The 18044-nt window shown below is 42.4% G+C and overlaps 1 protein-coding gene across 4 annotated transcripts in view; it reads left to right on the top strand.

Moving 5' to 3' along the window:
- The window catches only part of LOC148519651 (uncharacterized), a 143673-nt gene extending 127361 nt beyond the window's left edge, over positions 1–16312 (top strand). For 3 of the 4 annotated variants that reach the window (XM_088476305.1, XM_088476307.1, XM_088476306.1), the window contains exons 14-16: positions 10735–10791; positions 11192–11554; positions 13925–16312. In XM_088476305.1, the coding sequence (XP_088332431.1) occupies positions 10735–10791; positions 11192–11554; positions 13925–13980 (476 nt within the window). In that variant the 3' untranslated portion in view covers positions 13981–16312. The remainder of the gene's footprint in view (positions 1–10734; positions 10792–11191; positions 11555–13924) is intronic. The other variant, XM_088476308.1, reaches the window with a different exon arrangement.
- Positions 16313–18044: the final 1732 nt, after the last annotated feature.

The following is an 18044-nucleotide window of genomic DNA, read 5'->3' as shown; positions in this document are numbered from 1 at the left end:
TGTCATCCATCTGGGGGATGCCTTACATCTGGGTGAAATACCAAAGCAAGCCAATTTAAGGGGGGAGAGCGTCGGAACCGACCGCTCTAAGTATTTTCCGCCAAACACTGGCATCTCTTGCGCCGAGTGTACGGAAACTGTAAAATGTTATGAAAGTGTGTACGGATGACCAGGTAGCTGCTTTGCAGAGCTACTCAACCGAGGCACCATGCCGTACAGCCCAAGAAGCCCCGACAGCACGAGTCGAGTTGGCATGAATTGAAGCTGGAACCATCACATTCGAGGACAGATATGTCTGGAGATCCCCATCTGGCAACTATTTCTGCAAACACCTCCTGGTCTAATTCCCATTCCCCTGGGTGCACACTGTGATGACTTAAGAAGTCAGCCTCCCAGTTGTCCAGCCCTGGAATGTAAATTGCTGAAATAGTGGGTACACAGTTCTTTACCCAATGAAGGATGTGAGAAACCTCCCTCATTGCTAGCCAGCTGCGTGTGTCACCCTGCTTATTTATATAAGCAACTGCTGTGGCATTGTCTGATTGGATTCGTACAGGTAAATTCTTTAGAATGCATTGAGCCTGAATCAGTGTATATCGAATTGCCCTTAGTTGCAGTATATTGATAGGAAGAGCGGTCTCCTGAACAGACCAAGGACCCTGTAAGTGTCTGTCCAGAACCACCGTTTCCCAGTCTGTTAGGCTGTCATCTGTGGTGACCATGGTCCAGACTTTTACTGACTATTGACAACCTTTGTTCAGATTTGCATCCTACAGATTTGCATTTGCATCCCGGAGAGACCTCCATGTCTGCTGTGATAATCTGAACATTAGAGGTCGGGCGTGAAATCTGGCAAAAAGAACAGCTTCGAACAAAGCTACCATTTTTCCCATTATCTGCATAGCCCTTAGAACTGAGATATGAGAGATCTGTAAAATGGCCCTTATTCGTTATTGCAGACCCTGAATCTTTGCCTGTGGCAGAAACACTGACACTGAAGACCCAAAAATACCATCCTCTGGGATGTAACTACATTTGGAACTAAATTTGATTTGGAAAAATTGAGGTACCAGCCGAATAGGGTGCAGCAATACTCCTGACCAGGTGAACAAAGATTTCAGAACCGCCTCATTCTTCTATTCATAGGATCTTTTAAGAGTTACAGACTGAGAATCGGGAGTAACCATATTCCTGACCAACCTAGTAATAGGAGCATCTACCACTGGAGGAATTTCCCAAAGCTTAGTATCCTCATCCGAAAAACGATAAAGACTCTTAAATTTTTTCGGAATACGGAACTTGGAATCCAGCTTTAACCAGGCTTCTTTTAGTATTTCCTCAAAATGTGAGAATTCTGGGAAAACCGAAACAGGTTTCTTCTTACGTTTAAAGAAAGGAAGAAACTGCACTAGTGTCTGGCATAGCAGCCTCCTGTAACTGCAGAGTTTCCCTGACAGTGTCTATCAATATAGAAACTCATGAATCACCCTCCCAGTTTGAAGTGTCCTCCCCAGTCATGATCCAATTCCCTTTCTTCCTGTGAAAAAGTAGCTAAAGCTTCTTCTTTCCAGGAAAATCAATAGAGGAATGTGAACGTCTTTTAACGTCTGTAGCCCCTGCAGACGTTATCATTTTATTTAGAGATGTTAACATCTAAGCAAGACATCGTCTCACATTCTGGGCCCATCTGGGCTCTACCGTTGGATTAGACAAAAGAGCAACTTGATTACAGGGTATCATATTATTTCTCCTTAAAGTGACGTAATTCAACTATGGCATCCAACATAGGCCTAGCCCAATGAGGCATCACAAACTGTTCAGCCAAACATCCTGGTGATGGATTTCCCTGTGAACAACTCGCACAGAGCGACCCTGGATCCGTACCTTTGGCAATTTTTTCTCACATTTTGTACAAGTATAAACCAGTGATTTGTTTCTTAGAACCCTGTCCATACTGAGTGAGAAAGACAAGTCTACTCCAAACAGATAACTATCTAAATTCTCATAGAAAAAGTGTAGCCCTGAATAAATAGAAAATACAGAGGTTAATGAAGACTGAAATTCACCCATCTGTTTAAATGTAAAAAAAAAAAACCTGGCCACTAAAAGACCAAATTCTTTGCTAATAAACCAAAGGTAAAATAAAATGTCTCACATACACCCCTTTATATTACTGCCTGACCATAATAGAAAACACTGTGCAGTAAATATATATATATATCTCCATCCCCCGATGCTGTGGCTTTGCAGCAGCTTGCAATTAACCAATTTAAATACCTGGGGGAGTGGAGGTGTGGCCGGCCGTGGGTTCTTGCTAATTCAGGACACCTGTAATCATAGCTTCCGGCGTCCACAGCCCTGCCTGATGACATCACCACTGCTTGACTATACGGTGTCTTACTCACTGTATTCACTCTCATTGACGTCACACGCCGCACGTGCATCGGTGCCCTACTGCTCTAGCCACCTGTTCCCTTAGCCTCTGGTGATCCCTTGAAACTTTATGCGGCCCAGCCTAATTACTTCACCACTGTGCGTCTGCACGTGCAGTGGTATCCTGGAACCCAGCAAAACCCCTCTCTCATAAGGCAGCAGCATATTGCTGCTTCTGTAACCTTCCACCCTGAAGGTGCCCATCTACTAGGCAATTAAATTGAGCGATCTAACGATATCGTTATTGTTTGAAAATAGTTTGCAGATTGTTTAAAAAATTTCTAAAATGACCAGCGATGCGCGCTCCGGCTGGTTATTTAGACCTCTATCATCGGGCAAACATGCTGGACAACCTGCCTATAACGTCAGGTTCAACATGTTTGCAGATGATTGATGTGCCTACACTGAACGACTGCTCATTCAGTGAAGTCACATCACAGACTGACAAACGACTGCACGATTCCAATGTCGTAATCGTGCGGTCCTTTTGAGGTCTGCTAGTGGATGGGCAGCTTAAGGATTGAAGCAGTGTGGTGCTGAGCAGCCAGTGGAGGTATGAGACAAGCCAGCTCTACAGATCTGTGAGTAATAACAAGCCCCAGCCAATCTGCTCAAAAGCAGTGTGCCGGGAAGCAGAATATTGGCAACAAGATTTTTATACATTGTAAATCTTACCTTTTTTTTGCCTGCAGCCTCCTCAGATGTGTCTGGATTGGAGAGAGACCCAGGGACCTTCTAATCTATCTAACTCCCACTCTGTTGGTGCTTGTCGCCTTTCTCCAGGAACTAAGCACTCAAATCCATAATCTTAAAATAAAGAAATAAAACCAAACTAATAAGATAGGGCCTAACTAGCTAGTGTCTTACTCCAAATGCACTAAAAGCAAGACTGAGCTTACGGTGGAAAGGGAGGGGTTATATAAGGGGTGGGAGCCTGTTTTAAATTAGCTGGTGTCCAACTCCACCCACCACTATACATGACCGAGATGTAAGGCATCCCCCAGATGGATGATAAAGGAAAGAAAACAATACTAAATAAAACAAAACCGAAAAAAAATATAAATAAAATAAAATTAAATGGTATACAATAGAATAATGGAACAAAAATAAATAAATAAGTAAATGAGGGCCACACACGGAATACCACCTGACTATAGACATAAAAATATATACATAGTGTGCTATATAGTGGGAGTTGAGGACGCATAAGTGGACTCCAACCATTTAGTCCATATACGGTCAAATTTAGATATTGTTTTGCAAACATAACACACACAACGCTCATGTTTCACCTTAACATTTACCAATGCAAACCACACTGGGAAGCCTGGGCCAAGAGTAGCCATCCATGAACGGGCAAGTCAGACTTTAGCCAGGGCACATAATTTAGTATCATATTGAATGCTATATCCATCCAATTCATCATCCTCCCTTGCTCCCAGAGTACAGAATTTTGGTCTAAGAACTGTGACGGGAATACCAGTATTACATTTTGCCTGAGACCAGAATAACTTAACCACAGAACATACCCAAAGTAAATGCCAGAAGGTACCACACTTGGGACAAAGGTCATTTTGTCAACTTCCAAAGGACACTAGGTAAACGGGAGTCAAATACGTTCTGTGTAAAAGAAATAACTGGATCTGCTGAAATCTGAAAGATGTGGTAGCCTTACGGGGATATTCCAAGGCTGTTTCCCATTCGTCATCAGTAAGGGTCCCCACAATGTCTTCCCAACCAGGTCGCAATGCAGGCAGAGTATCATTATGATGAGAGGATAGTAAAAAAGAGTACACAATGGTTACAGGTTTCACCGATGCCCAAATTTATCACAAACTGTTTTACAGGAGAGTGAGTAATAGTCGGTGGGCCATCCTGAAATTGTGCAGTAAAGGCGTTTCTGAGTTGCAAATATCTATAAAAATAAGTGGTCGGCAAACCAAACTCCTCCCTCAATTGCACAAAAGATTTCAGAATGTCATCAGAATATAGTTGTCCCACCATAAGGGGACTGCTGTAAAACATATTTTGCACCACAATTTTAATAAGATTTACCCTACCCGTCACTGTAAGGGGAAGCTTGCTCCAATAAGCAGTCTTGTCACGCAGATCGGAGAATAGTGGCGTCAAATTCAGGGTTATGTACTCCTCCGAGTTATTGGAAATCTAACCCCCCAAATATTTAAACTTGGAGACCCAGCACAATGGCAAATCTAACTCGACAATAGCAGGAGGAGGCCCTTACATTGGCATTATGGAGGATTTACCCCAATTGATAGTTAGACCGGAGTCTCCACTAAATTCCCCTGTGACATGCAAAATAGCTGGCATGGCCATCCTATAACCCCAAAGAATTAAGAGTAAATTGTCAGTATATAAAGCATCTGTATCAATTTTAGCCCCAAATTGGAGACCCAAAATGTCAGGGTGCGCCCTAAAAATACAAGGCAGCGGCTAAATTGCCAGGGCAAACAAAGCAGTGGATAGGAGACAGTCCTGCAGGGTATCACGGGACAGGGGGAAAGAGGAAGACACAAAACCGTTAACAGCAGTCCTGGCACTAGGTCTATCATATAAGAGCTGGACCATTTCAGGAAAACAGGTCCCATTCCCATACAATGCATGACCTCCCACAAGTAGAGCCACACAGAGTCAAAGGCTTTCGACGCATCTAGTGACACAATGACTGAAGTGGACTCTCCATTGTGGGAGGCCTGCAAGTGAGTATAAAGACGTCTAAGGTTAATGGAGGTTGATTTGCCGGAAATATATCCGGTCTGATTCGAATGCACAATTAAAGTAATAACAGTCGTACAGCCAACATTTTTCCAAGGACTTTAGTATCTGTAGGGCTCAAAGTAATCAGTCTACAAGCATTAGGAAACTTACAATCCTTCCCAGGCTTCTGCAAGGCAATTATAATGACCTCGGATACAGAGGAGGGGAATATACCACCCTCTTATAGGTTATTGAACAATGCCAACAGCCTAGGGACAAACACACCAGCATATTTTGTATACAGGTCAATAGGTACGCCATCATTGCCCGAAGCCTTACCACCCGGGAAGGATTTAAGTGCAGTTTCCACCTCATCCAGGGTGAGTGGAGCATCCACAAAGGCCCTAGCATCAGGTGTCAGCCTCCGTAAGCCGATGTCAGAAACATAAGCGTGTAATTCGGCCATGGAACAGGACAACCGAGTCCTATAAATATCTTTATAGAACAAAAGGAAAATGTCCACAATTGCAAGGGTCATCGTAGCCACACCATGTCGGGGCTGTAAGATCAGCAACAGTCACAGATGGACGATCTGCATGTACCAAATGAGCTAAAAAACTACCAGTCCTGTCATCATGTATGTAATGTGTATGTGCTTTACACAGCAGCCTGCGCATGTTCTTATCAGACAAATGAGACATCCATGTGGATTGGGCCCCCAATCACTGTAGCCTAGACGTGTTTAATCTATCGTTTAATCCGGAAGATCCAAACAATAACACTCAGATTACAACTCAGCCTCTTTCCTATAAAACCATTTTAAAGCAGCGACCCGCTGGATTAAAATCCCCCGAATATTCCTTAAGAGTCCCACACTATGGCCGCAGAAGCAGAACTTCTCAAAAAAACATCCCACAGTGACTCCAATCCACCTGACCTCTTGGACAATCCATATCGAGAAACATCAGGAGAGGAGAATGATCTGACACCCCTCTAGCCATGTACTGTATACCGCAAATTTGGGGAAGTAACATAGGGCAAACCAGAGCCATATCTATTCTAGAAAAGGAGTGAAAGGATGCAGAGAAACGGAAGAACTGTTGTGTAGCCGGTTGATTGGCCCTCCAGGCGTCTACTTATCCTAGACTGTCAATATAATTAGCAAACCCCTATCGACCACCCCCAGTGGGCACAGTGGAGGCCCCATGCCAATTATCTATGAAAGGATTCATAACATTTTTAGTCCCCTAAGCATATTACAGGAGTACCAGGAGACTGGGCCACGAATTCAGCGGCGCATTTCAGCACATCATAGGTGAAGGGAGGAGGTATATTTACAGCTAGAATAAACAGAGGCATGGTGTACACTTTGCAATCAATAAACACATATCGTCCATACGGGTCAGTTTTAACCGAATTAAATGCAACCAAAAGAGTTTCGGAAAGGGAAATAATATCAGAATTATACTGGTCAAGGAGTTTCAGAACTAACGAGCGTTTCATTTTGTCATTTACACTGCGGACTTTCCACATTAGGAAACTTATTCAGGACATAAAGAGGCGTGAGCAATATAAAACGCACAAATCATACACCCCCCTCCTCCCTCACAAGCAGCACACAAATACAGTAATAAAAAAAAAAAGACTCTGGTAGCTTTAAAATAAATAAAAAAACAAAAGGAAAAACAAAATATAAACTTTAACATCTCCTAAAAAAAAGCACCCCCCTCCCTGTATACCACCCCCAACATTGGCATACCTATTACCAAAGCCATAAACTAAGAACTAAATGGCAGAATTATAGATCAGTACCCTGAACTAAGAGTCAATACCACCGTAGGGCAATAAATCGCAGAAATCACCATTGCTAAGGAACTACCCGGTCATATGGGACTGGTGTCATTACCACATATCAGAAGTAATAGGCAGCAGCATATATCAAAATAGCAAATATAAAGAAAAAACAATATATGAAAGACAGTAACTGCAGCATCAGCCCCTGTAAGAAAAACAGAACATGAAAAATGGCGCACAACTGATAAGGGGCTCATTCAGCAGCCATTCGCTGGCCACCAGTAGCATAGCGGTCCAGCCATGCAGCCGCCTCACGCGGAGTGGTGAAGAAATTGGACTCCCATCAGCTATCACCTGGAGCTTAGACGGGAATAACATGGCATACGACAGGTCCAAGCCTAGGAGTCTATGCTTGATGAGAAGGAATTGTGCCCTATCCTTTTGGACTTCCATTGCAAAGTCCGGGGGAAGCAGAGATCTACACCCCATTCTTGACAGGGGGCCTTTTAGTACATCCCAAATGCAACACTGCGTCTCGATCCTTTTAGTGTAAAAATGTTGCTATAAAGGTGCGAGGTGAGGCAGCAGGTGGTAAAGGCCGAGTGGGAACCCGGTGCACTCTCTTTACAGCAAACTGCGATGTGAAGGAGTGTTTGCCATAGTATTCGGTCAGCCACTCTTCCAGGAACGCTTCAGGAGACGTTCCCTTCTCCCTCGACAGTCCAACAAAGTGAACATAATTTCTACGCAGACGGCCCTCCATATCCAGGAGTTTAGTTTGCATAGCAGCAACTTGTTGGTTTAAAGAGGAAACATAATCTTTCAGTGGGCCAAGAGAGTCCTCCAGAGTAGATATATATGGGTTTCCACCTTGCCAACTCATTCCCGAACCCTTCTGGACATCTTGCCGCAGCAGTGACAGGTCACACTAAACTTTCTCAATTTTTTCTCAAAGACATTTCTCACCTCCAGCTATGGCCTCCAAAACTTGTTGTAGAGTGGCTTGAGAAGGGGCTAGAGAGACAGAACCCTGAGGGATATTCATGGCTTCCTGGGCAGGGTTGTCGACCTGGGCAGGTGGCTGTGGAGCCTCTGCAGCCAAATTGCTGGCAAACTTCTCCAGTTTGGCTGCTACAGCAGCCTGATTAGTTTTACCTATAGTGGCAATAGGAAAGTCCTTCAGGAGTTATAAAGCATCTCCACTGATATACTCTGAGGCAGGGAAGAGCAGTGAAAATAAAGATGGCCGTCTTAGAAATAAGCCACGGGCACCCCCGGGTGCCAGGGAGAGGGACAACCGCTGCCAGACAGTGGTGAGAGCCAGGCAGCAATAATGGCATACTGTGGTAGCTGCACCTTCCAACAGCACCCAGAAGGTGCAGGCAGAGCATAGACCCCGGGAGCAGCAAGGACGGAGCTCCGGCCCAGCATGAGCTCCGGCCCAGCAAGTGATGTCAGTGGGAGAGCTTTCTGAGGCTTGTGGCCACGAGACCCTACCACAAGGGTCTCGTCGCAAGCCCGATGGTCGCGATGGTCTTGACCATCGCGACCATCATCCTGGCCGCTCGCATTAGCTGTGGGTGCTCACCCACAGCTATGCGAGCAGCCAGGAGGCCATTCTTAAAAAAAAAAAGACCGGCCCTGATTCAGAGCGAGCGCTCTGTCAGAGCGACCGGCTCTGAATCAGGGCCACGGTTGTCTAACAGACAGCAGTTGGGTTCTCTTTATCAAGTTCAGGCATCCTTTAAAACAACATCAGAATGATCATGATCATCTTCTATAATAGCTTTTCTAAAATTATCTCCAAATATAGATGATTTTGGGGGTTTTTTTATACATTTTTTTGCACAATAAATATTAACCGATACATCTTGACCTTCAAGCCCTGATAAACTTTCTAATGCCCTGATATTACAAATATGTCACTCATTCAGGGCTGGTGCAAGGTTTCTGGGCGCTCTAGGAAACTTATTACTACCGCCCTTTTCTCTCTCTAATTCATAATATGCCATGCATCATTGTCCCCAATTTATAAGATGACACAGAAGAGTGTCCCAAAATCATTGTATACTAGATTGAATGCTCCAACTCATATGCCACACAAGCAGAGCCACAAACTTATAATGTGCCCCAATTCATAATATGCCACAAATTCATTATATGCCACACAGCTGTATCCCCAATTCATAATTATGCTATACATCAATACCTCTAATACATATGCCACACATTTATTCCCCAAATACATATGTCACACAGCTGTGCCCCAACTTTATTCTATGCCACATAGCTGTGCCTCAAATTCATTATTATGGCACACTATGCCCCTAATACATATACCACAAATTCTTTGTGCCACACAGCTGTGTCCCTAATACATTACGGCACACACAAGTCCCCCAAATTCTTTATATGCTACACAGATGCACCGCCAGTACTTTGGCATTTGGCATAAATCAGTGCCCCAATACATATTTAGGCCACACATCTGTACCCCAAATTCTTATATGCCATACAGCTGAGCTCCAATACAGTATGCCAAATATCAGTGCCCCATTACACATTCATGCCACACATCTGTCCCCTGATATGTCAGCACACCACACACACTAACCATGCCAGCACTCATTAACTTGCACACACACACACAAGCCCCCCACCCCCTATGCACACAATCACCCATGAATCCTTTTTCCTCAACATACACCAGACACCATCAGACTTAATCTTCTCAGCTCAGCACCAACCAGCCCAGCAGCCTGCTCCTCATCTCATCTAAAGGAAGAATAGTTAAGGGCATATGCTCACATTTGTAAACCGCGCACGTCAGCGCTGCACTGATGGCAGCCCAAGCAGCGGAGACCTTGCAGTGGCAATGAAGTCACATGTGATGTGAAGTTGCTAGGTTACAGCGATGGCGGTAGCTGGTTAGACCCATGGCTGCCGCTAGCATGATGTCTCTTTAAGATATCATTAATTTTTTAGTGTAACGTACTCCGGTGGCCGGCGCCCTTAGGCAGCTGCCTAATGGTAGCATCGGCCCTGCACGCATTACTCAGCAGGTATATAGTTTTAACCCAGGTATGAATAATCAGTAGATTATTCCAAAACTGTAGGCTCTTGTGCAAGTGTTGTTGTTTTTTTATCTATAGACTTTGTGACTAAAAGGTTAACAAAAAAATTAGTACTCCTTTTTCAAGTATGCATGCCCTGCAGATCTTTGTTTTCTCATCTTCAGAACAAAGGGAATGTGTTACACCTTTGCACAACTGGCCACATGAATGTGCTATTTCTTTAGATATCCGTATTTCTTCTTCCTATAGTAAGAAGCATGAATGCAGGCCTTACGGTGTCAAAATTCTGCCTTCTCTTCAAGTACAGTCTGCATCTTTGAACAATTTTAGTTCCCCTTGGACTTGGGTGTATTTTTACAAGTGCTATACCCCACTAAAGTACTTTTATGTCTGATAGGTCCCATTGGTGTCTACTTTCATAAGGAGTTGAATGGGTAAATTAAAAATTGTAAACATCTCAAGCTTAATTGCTTTTTTATTGCTCCAACATATGAAGCACTGATAAGATGAGTGGGGAAGAGGAATTTATCGCAACTTGGGGAGAGGCCTCTATGCCTAAGTCTTGGATGGAGGGTATTTTCCAATTGTGTCATCTTCTAATTTTAAGATCCACAATACAAAAGAGACTGTTTGCACTTGAAAAATGCTTATGATTTGGTTTTATGCAGTTAAACTACTATAAATCTAAACATTTTATACTACTTTTAAAATTTAGAGAACACAATAATGAAATCATCGTGGGACACTGAGGGACCATCTACCTCATCCATGAGTACGTCAATAGGTGTACAATTTCTTCATCAATTACATGTAAAGTTTTCACATATTTAAGAAAAAAAAACAAACTGATGCATTCCCTGAAGATTCTTCCCCGAACTATGTTTTCAGAAGACAGAAGTGATCATTGTTAAGCTAAACTAAGAATTGTTGTTTTCATTACGGTTTGCATCAATTTCTGCTTTTTTATGCTGTATAAAGTTTATAATTAGCAAGAACGTAGGTTGATCATATTATTTCCCATCCACTACGGGAGTCCATAGCATAATACAATTGAAAAGTCAAAGAAGGGAAAGCACAATGGGAAGTAAATACTGTATTTGGGGAATAAGATTTATGGATGCGGTATATAAGTGATTGCGTGCATATCTTTACCAATTTCTCTTCTATTACAGACCAGTACAGTGCAAATTATACACAAAGCCAGCTTACTGAAAACTTTCACGATAGTTCGATGGACCACTTTTCAAACTTTGAGGCAATTCATGAAAAGAAGTGTCTTGTGGCACCAAATGTCACTGACGCAAAGGAACTTACCAATACAGATGATGAGAATTATACAGCCGATCCTGATCAATCATCTTCGGACACCAGCAGTTCACATGAGCAGTCTTCTGAAATGCCATCAGAAAGACCTGCACATGGGAAAACCTCCAAAACTCTGAGCCCTGACATTCTGCTGCTGCTTAAAGGAAAAGATGCAAGTGCGGTCACAAATATTCTCAAGACCCTGACAACTTTTTATCCTGCTCTTCAGGGTGAGTAGGCATCTTTTTAGTATACAAAGGATACTTTTACATGTATGCATTACCTTACCTTCCACATTAATTATGGAGAGAATCCCATATATTTATTGCAGTTAAGTTGCCCATTTACTTACAGATCTATGTACACTTTGTCTAATCTCAGTCTGTCAGATTGAACATCATCTCATGATGATGTTCAATCTGAATTGACCATTATTGAAGCTAACTGGTTCTTTGCAGCCTGCAAACACTGCAATTTGTTGTTTGGTCAAAGACCAAAAACATAGTTCTAACCACGGAATGGGTATGATATACCGCATGGCCGGCGGTTCGATTCCCGTCAGCGGCAGCCTGACAGGAGCAGAGTGTGATGCAGCGGAAGCCCGACAGCGCTAGAAATCCCAATCGTGGATAGGTAAGTATCCACTAACCTAACCCCCCTAACCCTCCTTAGGGGTGCCTAACCCTAATCCCCCCTCTAAGTGCCTAACCCTAACCACCCCCTTCGCGCTGCCTAAACCTAAGTCCCCCGGGGGGGTGCCTAACCCTCCCTCCCCCTAGCCTTAACCCTATCCCTCCCGGGGGGGGGTGCCTAACCCTAAGTCCCCCCCGGTAGCCCTAAACCTAACCCTCCCCCCCACGGCTGTCCGCTCGCGGCGCCCGGCATCACGACGATCGTGATGCCGGGCGCCGGTCTCCCGGCGTCGGGGAAATGCGGGCGTCTACATCTAGATGCCCGGCATTTCACCCTTGCCGGGATAAGACAGTCGGGAAGCCGGCTGCCGGTATATAGGCAGTCGGCTTTCCGATTGCTTCCCCTAACCACTAGGTGTAGGCATGATCAGTAGAAAGATGTTCTCAAAAGGTGATAATTACATTATCTTTGATTACTACACTTATTTAGTTCTTATTGGTTATTATTTTAGCTACAGACTGAATTTTGAGATATCGTGAGTGATGTTCAACAAATTATCAGAACATCATTCTTTTCATCATTGTTGCTTTCCACTTTGCGGTCTTAACACTGTTCCTTCATCTCTACTACAGCTTCTTACATGAATAACATTGCATTTGTTCAGTCAGTGACAATATTTGATCTGCTACCACACATTTATGCTTGATTCATATTAATAAATATTTTTAGAAGGCTGTCTCCATATAATTAATATTCAAACACTCAAATACAGGGGATTCACTATATTATGTTGACATGGTTGCTATGTCAACAGTGAACATGCCAACATTGAAAGTCCAACATGGTTAGAATGTCAACAATGTGCTTGTGTGTTACATCTATCCCTAATGCTAGGGACACTGTCGATTCTCTTCCTTCGTCGACATAATGACTGTCGACTTGTTGATACCAGTAGTCTGTTTTTTATTGTGTGTTATTTAAGATATGTTTCAAAGAAGATAGAACAAAAGTTATGTTTCCGTTTTGTCATAACCCATTTGGTCAGGCATGTTTATTGGTGGTCTAGAGCACAGGTTCTCAAACTTGGTCCTCATGACCAGGGCCAGATTAACAATGGGGCAGATGGAGCTACAGCTCCAGGCCTCCACATAAAAATAGGCCCATTGTCATGACAACATGATGTTGACTGGCCATCTGCTCTCCACATGGTCAGCCATAAATCATAAGTAGTAAAATTGTATTCTGTTTACCTCACAAAATTAAGCATTTTTTTATTTTACGTATTTAGGGAGACATTTGGACTGAGAGTATAGGGTGTACACGCCAACGTGACACTGGTCACACCTCCTGTGCTCCTCATAATAGGCCCTTGTTCATTTTCAGCTCCAGGCCCATGTGGCCCTCAATCCGGCCCTGCTCATGACCCCAAACAGTTCATGTTTTCCAGTTCTCACAGAATCCCAAGTGAATTAATTAGCTCCACCTGTGAATCTCTTAAACTGTGTCAGTGAGTAATAAATACAAATGTGTACCTGCTGGGTGACCTGGAAAAAGTGAACTGTGTGGAGTCCTGAGGACCGAGTTTGACCTATCACATTGTCTAGACGAGTGGTTCTCAAAGGTTCCCAAACTTCGCCATTACAGTCCAGATTTTAAGGATATCCATGCCTGAGCCCAGATGGCTAAATCAAATTGACTGAGATACTAATTATGTCACCAGTGCTTAAGCATGGATATCCTTAAAACCTGTAGTGGAGTTTGGGAACACAGGTGTTTGCTGTCACAGACTTCCACACTATTATCCATCACTCTCTTCAAATGACCATAATAATTTGCTGATTTTTTGTTTTATTTTTTTGTGAGTGGACTAGAACAATGTTGTAACAAATGTAGTATTTAATGGTTATGAATAATCATGTACAACAATTATACCTGTGTTTTTTTAAAAAAAATGTCTTTCCTTACAGATGTGAACCTTGAGATTCTTGGCCAGGTGCTCGTTAACACTGGGGTGCTAGACTAATATCCTGCAACTTTGATTAATATTGAGTAATTGGGAACCATTGGAAGACCCAGTTTCTATGTTCAGAAATCTTGTATTTTTGTTTTGTTTTTTTTCTTTCCATATTTTTTAATGTTTTAAATTTTTCTACAAGATAGTGGTTTGTTTTGCTCTCAAAATAAAGTTCTGTAATTGAGTTTTATTACATATACATTTCTCAAACTATGCTGTACACACATTCGAATAAGAAAAAGTGAGGTGCAGTGTTTTGTGTAACCAGTGGAATATAATAAAGGTGTCATAAATGCATACCATAACGGTGTGATACATTTTTAAAAAGAACAAAAAAATGTATTTCGTAAAGATGCCTGTGTATTTCATGAAAAAAAATATTTGTTTTTCTCTGGAGATGGTCATCTTGGAACTAACAGAAAATACTTTGTTGTAGATGAACTGAAAAGTTGCACCACACCAACGTGTTTTATTCAGATGATTCAAATTCATCCAAGCTTTACTGCATTCTCATGTCCCAGATGGTTTACCAGTTCTTGTAAAAAAAAAACAAAAAAAAAAAAAACACAACCTCTACACATTTCTATATGTTGATTAGTATCTTTTTTAACAGGTACAGGACACATTTTGACTAGAGATGAGCTGTTAGTTTCTACTCTGTTCATTTCGCCATATTTAGCAAGTTCAAATTTATCTTATTGGCTATCCTAAACACGAGACCCGAGCAGCCAATAAAATGCAGTATTTGTCATCCGAATGTAACAATGTGGAACCAAACCCCTCATCTCTAGTTTTGACACACTGATTATCTTTTTCAACAGGTTACCTGTTGAAAAAATACTCTATTTCAAAACTTCTTTATGGTTGCAAGGTTTTTTTGTTTACAAGAAATGGTGAGTTTGTTGCAGGTTTTCTGGCTTTTGTGGTCATCTACAACTAAGGATTGTGTGTCCCAGAATGCTATTAAAGGAGGAGCATCTGCGGAAAAGCTTGATTTTTTTTTTTTTGTTAAATTTTTTTTTTTTATGTGTACATCATAAAAGAATAACTAAAGCTTTTCTAGAGACAGTCCTGCTTTAACAGCATCCTGGGACAAATGGAATTCTTTGTTGTAGATGTTGTAGAAAACCTGCAACACACTAAAACGTTTTATTCAGATGATTCATATTGATCCAAGCTTTACTGCAGGGATGGGGAACATCAGGCCCGGGGGCTGTATAAGGCCCTCAGAATCATTAGGTCTGGCCCTTGGAGCTTTTTTTCTGCTTCATCTGCTAGCAGGGTGCCTAGAATGGCACCCTGCAGCCAGAATCTATGCAGCAGTGCCACCTGGACGCTTCAGACGGTCACACTGCTGCCCTTACAACTCCCTGGAGCATCCTCAGGATGCTCTGGGCATTGCTGTAATCACGGGCAATTCTAGCCCTGCCCCGTGTGACATCACACAGAGGGGGCGTGGCCTGCACCGGGCTCGCGAATAACTTTATATATATCAAATTGGTCCTCGGCAGAAAAAAGGTTCCCCACCCCTGCTTTACTGCAATCTCTCATGTCCTAGATGGTTCACCAGTTCTTGTAAAGAAAAAAAAAGCTTCTACATGTTCCAATATGCTGTTTTAGTATCTTTTTTTTTTAATAAGTACAGGACATGTTTTGACACACTGTTACAGGTTATCTCTTGAAAAATATACTCTTGTATCGAAACTTATCCAGTGTTGCAAGGTTTCTCTTTTTACAAGAATTGGTGAGCATTATGCAGGCTTTCTGGCTTTTATGGTCATCTACAACAAAGTATTCTGTTTGTCCCAGGATGCTATTAAGGGTCTATTTGCATAAAGAGGTCTACGTAGATTATTAAGATTAATTTGTTTTTCTAGAGCTAGTCCTGCTTTAACAGCATCCTGGGACAAACAGAGAATCCTTTTCTTGTAGATGGCCAGAAAACCTGCAACAAATTAACGAGTTTAATTCAGGTGTTAAATTCGTTCCAAGCTTTGCTGCATTCCCTCAGGTCCTTGGATGGTTCACCAGTTCTTGTTAAAAAAAAAAAAAAAAAAAAACTTGCAACCATTTAAAGGTTTCAACACGCTGAGTATGTGTTGAAAATCAGCCAACGTATTGAAACTATTCCAGGGTTCTGAAGTTCTTTGACAGGAACTGAGGGATTGTGGCAAAGCTGGGATCAATTTGAACCATTGGTTGAGACTTTCTTATATTCCTCATTACATCACAGTTCTGGTATAAGTCCCATTGGGAAATATGAATGTGATCACTCTGTGTTATGCCTGTTTTTTTAAACCTTAAAAGTGGCTTCATTAAAGATTTATCCTTTTTAAATCTACTGTCGTTTTGCATTAGATTGTTTTTACTTTTCTTTGTTACATGCTTGGAGTATATTTGTGGTTGATGGAAGATAAAGTGGAGGATTAAATTCTATACTAGCTGAAGTACCTACCGTTGCGGGGTTTAAATCTTCAAGTTTTTAAGTTTTGTTATGTGATGTTGTCCAAATCCTTCCAGTAGAAGGCCCAGAACAGGCTTCCTGGGTCAAAGTTATGCCCAGCACACTCCGCTGTGAAGTCCGACCAGCACTCCAACCACTCCATTAGGCATCCCAGACCAATTGCCACCCCTCTGTGAAGTTTTCATCTAAATCCATCTAGTGGAAGGCCCAGAACAGGCTCTCCTGGTCAAAGTTCTGCCTTGCGTACACCAATGGGAGGTCCGACCGGAACCTTAGCCCTCCTAAAACCTGGCCAGGATTCAAGTGAACCACCTCGCATTGGTGTCACCCCAATCAGTGCAGGGGTGTTCAAATGCATAACCAGACAGACAAACCGAATGAATTTTATGTAGAAGATTTGTGACACTATATTTACATGTATATTATATTTACATGTATATGAGTGTTTCACCATTGTATTTTCATTGTATACACTTTTTAGCGCCTAATTTTGTTTTGTTAACTAAAATATATATGGGGCCCATTACTTTTTTGGGAGGAAGAGCTAGTCGGGGGAGGCAGGGCTGCTGTAGTGCAGACAGCCCAGGCTATCAGTGTAGACAGCCCAGGCTAGCAGGATCGCCTATCCCCTGCAAAACCTATAAACAAATGAACCCAGAGTCTTAAGTGGGCTCACTATTTATTAAAAAAAACACTTGTTTTTGAAGAATAAGGTGTTACCACCTTTTTTTTTTTTTTTTTTAAATATATGGTTCATTGGTATTAGAACATATGCTCATTAAGATAACTTTCAACCCCTTCACACCTCTTTATTAGAAAAAAAACATTATAAAGGTATTAACACCAAAATATTAAGTGAGCCCTTGTTGTCCTCTAATTTGGAACTATTAATACCAAACACCACTACATACAAGCACTCAATTGTGTGATTTAATATGATTACATTAAATTATAGGTTATAGACATGTCTCAGAAATGTATACTGTATGTCTGACAGTGAGACATGTCAGTGAGGGAAGTGTTGCTGTCAGTGAAGTAGGCATGTGCTACTTTCCTGTGAGTAGTGTATTTATGAGTGATGCTGTTGTTTACAGTTGGATTTGTTTACAGATGGCCATGTGACAGTTGGGAGTAGTTCAGGTGATCGGTTACGCTGGGAAGTGTGCGGCCATTGGGAAAAAAATTATTTGACTTAGACCTGGATGTACTAACCTTGCGGTGTACATCCCACCAGTAACCGCAAAAATACTAATCGCATATGTATTAACTTGTGATAAGAGCTGCCCTTTGCGAAGCTGCCGCTGCCAGGTGAGGGGATCTCCTTGGGTCTTCTCCCCCTCCTAGCCCTGGAAACTTCCTTCTGGTGACCTCTGCAGGAAGTCCCGGGCTCCTCCTCCTCCCTGCACCCGGAATAGGAGGAGAAGAAGGCGGGGAACCCAGGAGGAGCCCACAGGAGGTTGAGGTGAGTGGGGCCGGCAGTAAGAGGTGCGGGGAGTTGGATGCAGTAAGAAGCCCATAGGCTTCTATAGGGTAACGCCAGAAAAACATGTCATTACATATCGAAAATCGGGCGGCCGGGGCTTAGTACATATGAAAATGCGGTAAAAAC

This window comes from Taudactylus pleione, unplaced genomic scaffold (assembly GCF_031769625.1).
Source record: "Taudactylus pleione unplaced genomic scaffold, aTauple2 ptg000186l, whole genome shotgun sequence".
Taxonomy (NCBI): domain Eukaryota; kingdom Metazoa; phylum Chordata; class Amphibia; order Anura; family Myobatrachidae; genus Taudactylus; species Taudactylus pleione.
This window is presented reverse-complemented; position numbering and strand designations above follow the sequence as displayed.